Source organism: Macrotis lagotis, chromosome 5 (assembly GCF_037893015.1).
Source record: "Macrotis lagotis isolate mMagLag1 chromosome 5, bilby.v1.9.chrom.fasta, whole genome shotgun sequence".
In the NCBI taxonomy this organism is placed as follows: domain Eukaryota; kingdom Metazoa; phylum Chordata; class Mammalia; order Peramelemorphia; family Peramelidae; genus Macrotis; species Macrotis lagotis.
Window position 1 is genome coordinate 264,125,649 of NC_133662.1, and position 14,727 is coordinate 264,140,375.

Sequence of the window (14,727 nt, forward strand, 5' to 3'; positions counted from 1 at the left end):
CCGAGCTCTTCCGGGCCGTCACGGGGGCGGGGCGGCTCTCCCCTCCCCCTCAGGTCCCACGTGGTGGGCACGTGGGGTCGCAGGGTCACGAACGGGAGGAAACTCCGGGAAGGGGGCGCCATCCGGGAAAGAGGGGGCCGACTGCGCAGGGTCAGCAGCTTGGAGGAGGAGGGCTGCGCTGCCTTCTGGGAGATGTAGTCTGGGACCGCGGTTCTCAAGGGAGCGCAGCCTGGAGCCTTCGGCTTCCGCACTCTACTTCCCACAATGCGTTGCGGAGAGCCGCGCGTCGGGATTGGCTCCGCTAAGCTTCAGGTAGCCGCGGAGTGCAGGGCATGATGGGAACGGCGCGGAGCCGCGCCGGGCCGGGGAGGAAGAGCGCACGCGCCGCCGGCTCTCCGCGGCCTGGGCCCGGCTGCCCGCTCCCTCGGAGCCGCCCAGGGCAGGAGCGAGGACAGGTACCGGCGCGGCCCCTCCCCCTCCCTCGGCAGGTGCCCGCCCCGCGCGGCTGCGCCTCGGGGCCCAAGGGTAGTGCCCCGGGGTTGGTGCCTCCTTCAGCCTCCGCCGCCTGGTGCCCCCGGGCGGCCCGTCCGGCCTCTTGTGGCCGGCTCAGCGGCCCCGGGCCGGACTGAGTTAGCCGCTGGGTCCCGGCAGCAGCTTTCGGGCCCTCCGCCCCGTCCGTGCGCCGGCGCTCCCCGCAGGTCCCGGCCCTGCCTGTCTTCACCGGCTTCTCTTTTGTGGCCCCGAGGGTCGCCGCCCTCCCCTTCTCGTGGCCCCGTAGAACCAGTTCCCCGTGCCCTGCGCCCCGCGTGGTCACTCCGGCCTCCCCCATCGCGCCCCTGTCCGGGGCTGGACACCCCTCGAGGCCACGCTTGCTCACCTTGAACGTCTTAGAGGGGATTCAGAAGGCTGTTTTAAGGGAAAGGGTAGGAGTTTATATCACAAAATAAAGTTCACTTGAAAATTTAAAAAAATGGATTAGGGGTGGCTAGGCGGGCAGTGGATAAAGCACCGGCCCTGGAGTCGGGAGGACCTGGGTTCAAATCCGGTCTCAGACACTTCATAATGACCTAGCCGTGTGGCCTTGGGCAAGCCACTGAACCCCATTGCCTTGCAAAAACCTAAAAAAAAAAAGAAATGGATTAGTTAGGGTTGGTCTAATTTAGTTTTATTAGTAAAAGTGATGTCCTTTATTATGTGGTCATCTTAAAAAGTTCACTGATTCCACAGTTTGAAAAAATGTGAAAGAGAGAGAGAGGATGATGATGTTGATGATGATGATGTAGATGATGTATTACTGTGGCCAGAATATTCTTCACAATATCAGTTGACTTCTTAGGCATTGCTGCCCATGTCATTAGCCCATAGGGTTTGGTTTCCCCTCCTGTAAGTACAAAGCACACAAGTGTTTTTCCCCTTATTCATTGAAAGAACAAAATTCAAAACGGTCCCTATGCATCGCAGGCTTACGGACATCTCAAAATAACCTGAGTTACAATATGTGATGGTGATTTCAGGCCTCTTCTGTCTCTTCCATACCCTCTGGCATGAGCAGCCCCAGTTGCTGATCTTAGGGCCCCAGCTGGCAGCACCAGGGGGACACTGGACAATTGGAGGTGGGGATCTGAGCCTCACAGAGAAGGCCTCAATTGAAGTGATCTTAATTTTGAACCTCCAGGTCTCAACTTTACTGGACCAGGAAGGTGGTGGGATGCCCCCCCCCCAGGAGAAGACTCTTTCCCTGACCCTTTTTTCCTGGATTTTTGGGGCAGGCCTGATGTAAAGGAAGAGATCCAGGAAGGTCCATCAGCTCCTGGTCATCTTTGCTGGTCTAAGTTATTTTGAGCTTTTGCAAGGCAATGGGGTTAAAGTGACTTGCCCAGAGCCACACAGCTAGGTAATATCAAGTATCTGAGGCCAGATTTGAACTCTGGTACTCCTGACTCCAGGGCCAGTACTCTATCCATTGCTCTAGCCACCCCTGGTTTGTTATTTTGAAGTCATATTGGCAGAATAGTATGGAAGTCATGGCCTGAGTACTTGGGATAAGAGGTGAGCATTTCCAAAGGACTGGCAGGGAGAAGGGGGCAGGAAAACAGATGACTCAGGAGAAAGTTTGTGAAGGACAGAGATGGACAGTACCAGCAGCTGACCCCAGGTCTTGTCTCCCTTGCTCTCTTCCCTACTTCTTCATAAGCAGCATCAGCTCACCTGCACTCCTTGGCAGGCCCTTTCACAGGTTGGACAGCCTGTGTCAAGGTGGAAGGGGTAGGTAGTCCACTTGGTCATTCTTCAACTGTGATTGATAGTTCTATAAGATGGTTAGAGCAGGTGGGTGGAGGGATGAGCCAGGGTGCAACACTGATGATGCTGAAGGGCTTGGGGAGTGAATCTCAGGTGGTTGTCTAAGACACAAGCCAGGCTGGTCTCTGCCCCTCATGCCTTCTTTCTGCTCCAGCTCAGCCTTCTAGAGACCCTGCCCTTCCCCCAGCAGCAGGATGCAGGATCAGGAGGGAATGACTCCGAGTTTCATCAAAGACAAATTTCAGGTGAATTCAGTTTGTTCCCAGACCCCCTTCTCTGCTCTTCACTCCCCTCCTCTCTTCTCCCCTTTCACTTAAGTTCCTCAAACATCATTAAGTGCTTCCTATGGGTCAGTGAAAGTGAAACTCTGCCCCCCCCCCCCCAGTAACTTTACTTTCATGGGTGGTGATAAGTATCCACAGGGAAGAGAAAGCAGAGACTGTAAGAGACAGTAGCAGAGACTGAAGGAGAGGAAAGATGGGGCAAGAATAGAAGGTGGGAGAGAGGAAGAGAAGAAGTAGCCTAGGAAAGACCAATCCATTTAGGCACTTTCTCAAGAGTACACATTCTGGGGGTTATATTCCCTCTATAGTGCCAGAAGGAGAATTTCCAGAGGAGGCTGACCAGGGTGGGGAAGGGGCTTCTTTTCTTGCCAAGGGAGCATCCATTGAGTGGACTTGGGAAACTTGGAGAAGATTGCAGGGATCCAAGAGAGCTAAGCCAGTACATTTATTGGACATTCATGAGGAAGAGGTAGTAGAATTGACTGTTTGGTCCCATTGGGTACCAATAGGATGAACAAGTGAATACTGGAGTTGATGACCATATAGTTTTGTGAGGACAGATTTTCCATGACAGAGTTGTCAAAATATAGGAGAGACAACCTCAGCAGTTGGGAAGATGCTCTTCCTGGGGGGCTTTTGCCTGGGACTGAACAACCACTCCTCATTTTTCCCAGCTCTGTCTGCACTGGGCCAGATACTTCTGGGCTCCCTTGCACCACTTCAATTGGCAAAGGATCATTTTATAAAATAGCAATAAGTACAAATGGGAAAAACAGATTTACAGAAAACTTGGCCTGAGACTCATTTAGACCAAATCATCCTCCCAGTGTTTATGGCTAAAACAAGAATGAGGACAAACAAACTTTGGAGATCTTGTGACAGCCTTTTTTTTTTGCCTTCAGTGACATTGAAGCCAGGTTCTCACATGCTCCATGAAGAAACAAGGGAGACTCCAAAACAGAAAGCCTTGTTGAAGGAGAGCAGGCATGGCGGGGGGGGGGGAAGAGGTGTCCAAGGCTGCCCAGGACTGAAAGCCTTGAAGGATCAATTTCCAAATTCTAATAATATTATTGGATTCTTGGCAGAGATAATGGGATGTTGCTACATCCAAAAAAAATGTCCATCAGGTTTCATGTTAATCTAGTTATATTGATCTCGGAGTTTATTTTCCTATCTCTACAAAATCATCCTGAGAAAACCCCCTATTAGTGGGGGCAGTTTTGCTAAAAATAGGAAGGAACAAGCTGCACTTTGCAAACAGCTTTCACTAGATACCGTAGCTCCACAAAGATCAGAAATTTAAGTGAAAGGGGCAGGAAACACAAAGATCCCATTTGTTTAAACTGCTGATTATAAAAAAAGGTATTTGATTCACTAAATGAATTCCAATATTCAGGGCTCTCTCCCAGAAAGTGAGAGAAAGTCATGTGTCATTAATGTTTAAAAATGGCTTCTCCTAGCCTTTGTTTGGATATTGCCTCCTGAACGAGTTTGTCAGTAACAGGGAGTATCATAGAAATATATTTAAGGAGAATTAATATTTGGAATTGTGATCACCAATCTTATTGTGTATTCAGTGGTCAGAGGGAGCCAGGATTCTCTGGTGTGTTTGGGGGCTTTAGGAGTAAATGGCCTGATTTCCTCAGAGGTTACTTTTGGAAAGGATTGTTGGGGTGACATGGTTAATCCAATGTCTACAAAGTCCTGTTTCTAAAATTGAATGAGGTCCACCCAAGTAGAAAAGCTGCAGCTATTTGGAGGTGAGGTCTCCAGCTAAGCAGAATGTGTTTGGTTCAGGAATCTGTGACATTCAAGGATGTATCTGTGGACTTCAGCCAGAAGGAATGGAAATGCTTGAGTCCGGCCCAGAGGGCTCTATACATGGAGGTGATGCTGGAGAACCTGGAGAACCTGGTCTCTGTGGGTAAGTTGTAGATTTCTCTGTGAGAACTGCAAAACTGAGTTTTGATAACAGACTGCCTAATCCTTTGTCAGTGTCCTGGCATCTTCTTGACTGATGGAGAGAGTACCTCTGGATTATCTGTCCATTCTCTCTTTAGCATCCAAAGCCTTTCATGACACGGGCTCTCCCTGCCCTTCTGCCCTTTTCACACATCACTTCAGTTTGCTTTCCTGGTCTGGGTCTGAACAAACAGCATGGTCACCTTTGCTCAGACACAGAGTAAAATCGACCTTCTGTCTCCAGGTTCTTCCTCTCTTAGTGCAGAGTGAATCCAGTGAGCTGATTGTCCTCTTGACTCTCACATACCTCTGGAATTACAAAAATCCCACAGTGTTGTAGGGTGAAATCTAACTCTGCCCTCACTGCCCTTTGTGGAGTTTGCCACCATTCTCCCTGAAACTTGTCCACATTCTGGCTCCATCCCTCACGCCAGGCTTTCTTTTCTTATTTGTGACCTGGATGGTGAGATTACTAGGAGCTCTTGAGCAGTCCACCCTTTGCCTACTGCCAACTCTTTTCTCTTCTAATTTTTTTTTGCAAGGTAATGGAGCTAAGTGACTTGCCCAAGGTCCTTTAGCTAGGTAATTATTGTGTCTGAGGCTGTATTTGAACTCATGTCCTGACTCCAGGGATGGTGGTGCTCTATCCACTGAGCCACCTAGCTGCCCCCCTTCTCTTCTTAACAAATACATTCTCTAATGATATCTTTGGTTCCTGTTTGTGATTTCTCCTTGCTTCTGTTTGACAGAGCCTGCTCTGTCAAGCACCTCTAGACCAGACACTCAGAAGAGGGCCTAAAAGAAAGGCAGAAGACACCCTTGCCTTCAAGGAGCTCAGGGCCAGATGGGAGGGACAGCATGCAAACTGCTATGTACAAATTAGACCTGAGTAGATTAGATTGGATATAATACACAGAGAAAAGGTCCTGGATTTAAGGGGATTAGGATTGCCTTTTGATAGAATGAGGGATTGTATTTGTGACCTGAAGGAACCAAGAAGAGGTGAGAATGGTGCCAAGCCCAGGAAAGAGGGAGAGTCACTGAAAATGCCAACTTTGATTGGGAGATGGATGGCCTTATTGGAGCAACTGAGAGGAAGCCAGCATCTAACCCTTCCCCCCCCACCCCACTCTTTGTCTTCTCTTCACTTTAATTGCCTGAGAAACTTGTGTGGGGGTCCTCAGCTCCCCTCCCATAGTGCAGGACTGGTAGAATGGGAATGACAGCAAAGCCAGGGGAAGCTTGGCATTGAAGGAGCTTTACTATTTCCTCAAGGCAGTTCAGACTAGCCATTCTCAGCACCATCTTTCCAGTGCAGTTCTCCTCTAGGATTGAGCAGATCCTGCCCAGAGACTAGACTGAGGACAGTGAGGTCTTCTGGGTCTGCTCTTTGGGAGACCCATTGTTCTGAGGGAGAGCATCTGGGAAGGAAAGTCCAGGTGCAGCAAGAAGAGCTCTTATCTAGGTTGCAAGGTGCCTTTGGATGAAGAACCCGTGGAGTTTGTCACCCAGTAGCATGTCTGGGACAGATAGCAGAGTTGGGACTAGAACTAGAGTTGGGAACCCTGCTTCATTGGGAAACAAGATAGTTCTTCAGACCAACCTCTGGTCATTGTCTGCACCCTGCTTGTGCTTCTGATTGTCTTCTATTTCTTTGTACAGGGATTCCTGTTTCCAGATTGGAATTGAACTCCCTATGGGAGAAGCAAGAAGCAGCATGGGGTCCTGAGGTCAGAGGCGCCAAAGGGTCTTGTCTAGGTGAGTAAACAGCTGGCAGGTGGTGGGAGTCTGTAGCCTGTCTTATTTTAACGTTCCCATCCATTATGACCTTGCCATCACTTGGAGAGTTTGATGATTCGGTTTTATATTGTGGTAATAGCACTCCAGTATTCAGTTTTGTAAATTTTTTAAAATTTGATGGATTTGATATTCTGTCTCAGAGATGTTATCATATGCCTTTTTATAAATTTGGAGAGTTTAAACAGTTTTCCTCTTGCTTTTTTTAAAATTTTTTACTTTTTTTCCTTTTTTCTCCTAATTCTTGCTAATTTATGTTCATTTAAAATTTTTTTCTTTCTATATTGTAATCATTTGTTTTTATATTGCCTGTTTCCTTTTTAAAAAATTTGATTTTAATGGTTTTTTTTTTGTTATTTGGTATTTAATAACATCCACACACCATTAGGAACAACAAAAAGGAAAGTATTGGCCATATTAAAAATGCACATTTTTCCTAATGATACATCTCTTGTTAGAAAGAATAAAAATTATTGGGGGAAAAAGAATTCCCAGTAAATTAACACATCACTTGAGTCTGAGCTCAAATATTCAGTGATTCACACTACTTTTCCAAATAAAGAAGGGATGTACATTTTCTTATGCCATCTTCTGGCATAAGCTTGATTATTATAATTCTAATCCCTTAATGAAAATGTTATGGTTTTTTCTATTTATGCTCTAATCACTATGTAAATTGCTTCCTTGGTTTTATTTCACTCAACATTTATGTGCTCTGATTTTTTTTTTTTTTGGTAATTCTACAACCTTCTTTTCATGAATTTTTTACTACCATAGAAACTTCTATTAGGAATATTTTGATGTATATGGAACCTTTCCTTTGGTCTTATTTTTTAAAATAGGTGTTACTCTGTTTTTCCTGAGAGTGACATAGATCAGCAAACAGTCTTTTAAGATAAAAAAATTGAAAAAGAGAATTATCTTCCCACATCTTCACATTGCTTATTTTACATTTCTTATACACATATAAGCATATATATGCATATTTATATACATACACACAGACAGTTTGGGGTGAGCATAGTAATTCTTAATATTTCACCAATCGCTTATGATCTTCTAAATCCATGTCTTTTATCTTATAGATTCTAAGTTTTGTATATTTTCATTTGAATGATTTTTCTCTGCTAATTTTCCTTTTCTTGTGTGGTTTTCCATTATTTAGTTACACAGAAGATAATTTGACTTTCCATTACATGTTGTTTTTTCTATATTTTTTATTTTAGTTTTTCGAGGCAATGGGGTTAAGTGACTTGCTGAAGGTCACACAACTAGGTAATTGAGTGTCTGAGGCTGGATTTGAACTCGGATAATCCTGGGCTGGTGCTCTCTCCGCTTCACCACCTAGCTGCCCCTATTAATATGTTGTTTTTATTGACTTCTGTAATTGTTTGAATGAACTGGAATATAACTTACTTCATCCTGGATTGTTGAGTGTTCTTTTATCTTGATCTATCTTTGCCTTCAGTTCACAGAAATATTCTTTTTTTGTTCTGCTTGGTTGATATTGAGCATGATTATCTTTGGAACAGACAAAAACTAGAACTAGCTCTAAAGAGCCTATCTTGCTCTCATTAGTGAATCAATAGCAAGTGATTCTTTTATTTTCTTTTATTTTTATTTTTCAGATTCCTTTAATAATGAGATCAAACTTAAACTAAGAAACTCAAGTCTGATGCAGAGCATTTACATGGAAGCATCATCCAAGAAGAGACCACCAGAGGGTTCAACCTGGCATTGCAAGTTGGACAAAGCTGGAGAATATGATGTTAATTTAGAAGTACCAAAGGACAACCTGGAGAGCCAATCCAGACAAGTGATAATCACTCCCAGAAAAACTTTTAACAAAGGGAATGGATCTCAGAATAATACATTTGGGACATTTAGCTTTGGGTCAGTCTTTGGTGCACTTTGGAGAGGAATAAAAGGGAAAAATCTCTATAAATATAAAACACTTGGAAAGGGCGTCAAAGATTTTCCTACCCTAATTACTCAAAATACATTCTCCTTAGGAAAGTATATTTCTAAGTATATCAAATGCAAGAAGCCCTTTAGATACCACTCAGATCTAATTAAATTTCATAGAATACATGCTGGAGAGAAGCAATATAAGCACAACAAATGTTTCATTGGCAGAAAGTCAAATTTTACTGACCAACATAATAGGGATATGCATGAGTATAAGCAGCGTGAAAAAGATTTTGGCTACAAGGGAAACTTGACTAAACGTAAAAAAATTCACATTAGAGAGAAACCTTTTGAATCTAACAAATGTGGGAAACCCTTTAGTAATAAGGGATGCCCTAATACACATAAGAGTATTCATTCTAAAGAGAAACCTTTTGAATGTAAAGCTTGTGGGAAAGCTTTTAATAGTAAGGAAAGCTTTTATAGACATCAGAGAATTCATACTGGAAAGAAATCTTTTAAATGTAATGAATTTAGGAAAAGCTTTACCCACAGGGAAAGCCTTATTAATAATCATAAGAGTCATTCTAGAAATAAACTCTTTGCATGTAAAGAGTGTGGGAAAGTCTTTAGTGACAGTCAAATACTCAAAAGTCAACAAGGCATTCATACTGGAGAGAAACCCTTTGAATGTAAGGAATATGGGAAAACTTTGGTTAACAAGAGAAACCTCATTAGACATGAGAGAATTGAAAAGAAATCCTTTTCTTGTAATGAGTGTGGGAAAACCTTCAGCCGGAGTAGGTATTTTATTGCACATCAGAGAAGTCATACCGTAGAGGAAACCTTTGCTTGTAATGAATGTGGGAAAGAATTCAGGCACAGGGCAAAGCTTACTATACATCAGAAAACTCATACTGGAGAGAAACCCTTTACATGTAATGACTGTGGGAAAGGATTCACAAATAAGGCAAATTTTACTATACATCGAAGAATTCATACTGGAGAGAGACCCTTTGCATGTAAAGACTGTGGGAAAACTTTCAGTGAGAAAGGAAGCCTCAGTAAACATCAAAGAACTCATACCGGAGAGAAACCCTTTGAATGTAATGTCTGTGGGAGAGCTTTCAGTGAGAAAGGAAGCCTTAATAAACATCAGAGAACCCATACTGGAGAGAAACCTTTTGAATGTAGTGACTGTGGGAAAGCTTTCACTGAGAAGAGAAACCTCAATAGCCATCAGAGAACCCATACTGGAGAGAAACCCTTTGTTTGTAATAAATGTGGGAAAGCCTTCAGTGGGAAGAGACACTTTATTCGCCATCAGAAAACCCATACTGGAGAAAAACCTTTTGAATGTGATGATTGTGGGAAAGCTTTCACTCATAAGGGAAGCCTTATTAGCCATCAGAGAACTCATACTGGTGAGAAACCCTTTAAATGTAATGACTGTGGGAAAGCTTTCAGTGAGAAGGGAAGCCTTAATAAACATCAGAGCACTCATACTGGAGATAAACCATTTGAATGTAATGACTGTGGGAAAACTTTCACTCTTAAAGGAAGCCTTCATAAACATCAAAAAACTCATACTGGAGAGAAGCCTTTTCTTTGTAATGAATGTGGGAAAGCTTTCAGCCAGAAGGGCACCCTTAATGTCCATCAAAGAACTCATACTGGAGAGAAACCCTTTGAATGTAATGACTGTGGGAAAGTTTTCAGTTTGAAGGGAAGCCTTAAAAGACATCAGGGAACTCACACTGGAGAGAAACCCTTTGAATGTAATGACTGTGGGAAAGCTTTCAGAATGAAGAGAAGCCTTAATCAACATCAGAGAACACATACTGGAGAGAAACCCTTTGAATGTAATGACTGTGGAAAAGTTTTCAGTTTGAAGGGGAGCTTTAATAACCATCAACGAACTCATACTAGAGGGGAGCCCTTTGAATGTAATTGCTGTGGAAAATCTTTCACTGAGAAGGGAAGCCTTAAAAGACATGAGAGAACTCATACTGGACAAAAACCTTTTGAATGTAATGACTGTGGGAAAGCTTTCACTGACAAGAGAAATCTCAATAGACATCGGGCAAATCATACTGGACAGTAACCCTTTGTTTGCAATAAATGCAGAAAGGCCTTCAGTGGAAGGGCTAACTTTATTAGACATGAGAACTCATACTGGAGTGGAAACCCTTTGTATATATGACTGGGAAAGGCCTTCAGGGAGAGAGCAAACTTTGTTGGGGAAAGTAATAGTGGACAGAAATCATCCGCATTTAATGAATGTGGCATAGCTTTCAGTAGGAGGACAACCCTTATTGCCCATCAGAGAATTCACACTATGGAACTGCCCTTTGAAAATAGAGAACAAGGGAAAATAATCTTTCAAAGGGAAATACACCCAAATTGCCAGAGAATTAAAACTTTACAAAAATCTTTTGCTTGTGATGAATGAAACAAACCCTTCAGAAGGAAGAATCATCATATTACTCATTGAAGAATTCATTCTGGAGTGAATAATTATAATGAATAGAGTCGTTTTTAATGGCTCAGTGTTAGCCATGCAGGAGCTCTCTATGCCATGGTGCAAGAGCCTTTTCTTGCCTCTGGCAGCTTAGCATTTCTGTCCATGATTTGGAGAAAGGCTCACATGGTATGCTTATTGCAAGTGCAAGTGACACAAATTAGAGGAAACCTGCCTGCTACCTAGATAAAAGAATCCAGATGGATCCTGAGAGGCTGGAATAATGTGATGAATCTAGTAAGGTAAAATTCAGTATGAATAAGGGTCAGTCTTATGCTTGAAAACAAAATTTAGTTTCACAAATACAAGATATGTGGTATGTTTAGATAGCAATTTTAATTACCTGCATGCTGAACATGACTCAACAATGTGATGTGGAAGACAAAAAACCTAATGTAATCTTAGACTACCTTAAATGAAACATATTCCAGGAATCAGGGAGCTAATAGTTACATTGCTCTGCAATTCTCTGGCATACTGTGTGAATTCTGAGCCACTGGTCACCAAGTTGCTATTGATGGAAGGGACTAAGATTTAGAGGTAAGCAGCTAGGATGATAAAGGGCCTTGAGTCCATGTCCTTAGAAATGGGCTTAGAGGAACTGGATGTTGACTCTTGTGAAGAGAAAACAGGGAAGAGAATAGAAATGATTCCCTGTCTTCAAGTATTAGATTTATTTAATTTCAAGAAATTAATTTAGATTTGTTACCAAGAAAAACTCCCTTAACAATTGAAAAAGTATAATAGGCAGCAGGTTCCTCCACCTTAAAGGTCTTCAAAGAAAAGCTGGATGATAATTTGATGAATATTTTCTTACAATATTGTTTCTGTTTGTGTTTGGGGGTGGATGACTACTGAAGTCTATATCAACTCCCAAATTCTATGGTTCTGGTGATTGACTTCAACAAAAAACTATGAAAATTGCTACCCATTGATTAGGAGTGAATGAACAGATTGTGGTACTTGAATGTAATGGAATAATTTTTCCATATACAAAAGGATGAATAGAGGAATTCAAAAATTATGGAAAAAAATTTATATCCATTTAGAGAAAAGTAGGTATGAGCAACAATATACACAGTATTGGAAATGAAAAGAACCAATTGAAACTGAATCCTTTTTACTTCTAATGACTCAGTTTGACTCAGGGCATGAAGATGTATACCTCATATCTTTTCAGGAGGTAGCGAGGTATGTCTAGAAATGGGTAATACTGCATATTTTCTTGATATATTAGTTTATTTTGTAGAATTGATTTTCCCCATCTTTTTTTTTTTGATCTGTTAAAATATGGTGTTCTCTATGGGTGAGATTAGGAATGTATTGGAGAATGAAAGTCATGTACAAACAAAATAGATTAATTGATACATCAAGTTTCTTCAAAAATGAAGTAGTTCAAATCCTGCCTCAGACACTTAATGATTACCTAGCTGTGTGGCCTTGGGAAAGCCACTTTAACCCCATTACCTTACCAAAAATGAACTCAATAAATAGGTTATTCTAGGCCATAAGATCTTATCCTAAAGTATACATAATCCCAGGAAATAGGGTAATTTTTTTTTAGGTTTTTTGGTAAGGCAATAGGGTTAAGTGGCTTGCCCAAGGCCATACACCTAGGTAATCATTAAGTGTCTGAGGCTGGATTTGAACTCAGGTGCTCCTGACTCCAGGGCCAGTGCTCCATCCACTATGTCACCTAGCCGCCCCAAGGTTAAGCTTTTGAAGATATAAAGAGTATCTTAATCTTTTTATATTCCAAACAGTTTAAAAGAAACATCTATATTTTTTCTTAACTATTTCTGTATTTTGGATTATAGAATAAAGGCAGGAAAACTAGAGTAGGTTGGAAAAGGGTCAGTATTGTAGTACTGTGGTCAAAGTTAAATAGAAACTGATCCCCATAGGCTTCATATTGGCACGGAAAACCACAAAATAAAATTATTAATGTATTTTTAATCATTTGTTTAAACATTTCCCCATTGGATTTTAATATAGTCTGTGCTACATTTGGGAATTTTGTACTATAGGCAGTTTGTGGGCCAGGAGGGAGTACTTATCTTGATACCTCTTTTGTCATATATTTGAAAAGAGCCAGATTTTTTTGTCAGGAAGGAAGAATCAGAAGAAACCCTTCCTTCTCAATTACGAAATAAAAGCAAGCATTTACAAAACGGTGCAACAAAAAATTTCTTTCTGCCTGATTGCAGTTATACAATTTACCACTTGATATTCCCTCCAAATATAAATATGTGTATGTGTGTATGCACACACATACATTATGCAAAATTAAATATAAATGTAAAATTTTTCTGTGCAAATGTTTATCACTTCTTTGACTGCAGATTGTATGTCTTTCAATAACTACACCAAAGATACGACAGTGGGTTATAATGGAAGTCATCAAGGGCTTCTCTTCTTTATTTTTTTTCCTGAATAATATTTAACAAGTATGTTTCCTTATGAAAATTTAATTTTAGATTTATCCATTATGTATATTTTAATTGAAAATTTAAATAAAGAATTTATTTTCATATTGAATAAGGATACAAGAAAGTTTGTTGGAAATTAGGGGCTGTGGAGAATTTAAAAAGTTTGATAATCTGCTAGACTGACATTTTCTTTTCTTGATTGGTTTACTCCATTCCTGTGTCAGAGAAATGTAGATTTACCTATTTTTAGGCAAAGCTTTTGATGATGTCTTGTGTTATTCTTTTTTCTTTTTTTTGTTTTGTTTTCTTTTGCAAGGCAATGGGGTTAAATGACTTGCCCATTGTCACACAGCTAGGTAATTATTAAATGTCTGAGACCGGGTTTGAACTCAGGTCTTGACTCTAGAGCTGGTGAACTATCCACTGTACCACCTAGCTGCCCCATACATACCTGTTTTTGATAAACATGTTTACAGATTAGTCATTTTCAGTATGGAGAAATAGGATTAAAGGAAAGAGAAATAAAAGTTAATTTTTATAAAGTGTTTATCAGATTCTGAAGTTTTGTTTTGGTTTTGTTTTCTTTTTTTTTCCTCTGGATTAGGAATAACATTGTCCATAGCCCATCTCTCTGTACTGCTGAAAAGACTGCTTCTATCAAGGTTGATTATCTCACAATATTGTTGTTAATGTGTACGTTTTTTCTCTTGGTTGTACTCCCTTTGCTCAGCATCAGATCCTGTAAGTCTTTCCATGCTGCTCTAGAGTCTGACCATTTATGGTTTATTATTGAACAATAGTATTCATGTACTATAACTTGGTTAGCCATTCCCCAATTGATGGGCATCCCTGCAGTTTCCAATTCTTTGCCACTACAAAAAGAGCTACTATGAATATTTTGGAACATCTGGGACTTCACCCGTTTTTTATGATTTCTTTGGATATAGGCCTAGAATTAGAATTACTGATCAAAGGGAGTGAACAATTTGGGCACAGTTCCATATTGCTCTCCAGAATCATTGGATCCATTCACAATTCCACCAGCAATGTATCAATGTCCCAATCCTCCCACATCCTCTCCAGCATTGATCATTTTCCCTTTTTCTCAACCAATCTGATAGGTGTGAGGTGACAACTCATGATTGTTTTAATTAGCCTTTCTCTAAGGAGCATTCTTTCATATGATTGTATATATTTAACATTAATTTCTTCATTTGAAAACTGTGACCATTTATCGACTGGAGAATGACTGTAAATGACCTTATAAATTTGATGTAATTCTCCATTTATTTTAGAAATGAGACCTTTATCAGAGCTCCTGGTTGTGAAGGTTGTTTCCCAGCTTTCTGCATTTCTTCTAATTTTGGCAGCGTTGATTTTATTAGTGCAAAACTTTTAATATATACTCAAAATCATTTTGCAGTTTATAATATACTCTAATTCTTCTTTGGTCATAAATTTGTTCCCTTTCCATAGATCTGATAGAGTATTTCTTGGTCTATTAATGTATTTATGCTATTGTCCT

The 14,727-nt window shown here is 41.1% G+C and overlaps 1 protein-coding gene across 1 annotated transcript; it reads left to right on the forward strand.

Moving 5' to 3' along the window:
- Positions 1–335: 335 nt before the first annotated feature.
- LOC141489085 (uncharacterized) lies at positions 336–10,561 on the forward strand. The gene is made up of 4 exons (XM_074189732.1): positions 336–455; positions 4,383–4,509; positions 6,210–6,305; positions 7,973–10,561. Exons 1-4 carry the CDS (start codon positions 336–338, stop codon positions 10,354–10,356), a joined length of 2,727 nt encoding a protein of 908 aa, XP_074045833.1. The 3' UTR covers positions 10,357–10,561.
- The last annotated feature ends 4,166 nt before the right edge of the window (positions 10,562–14,727 follow it).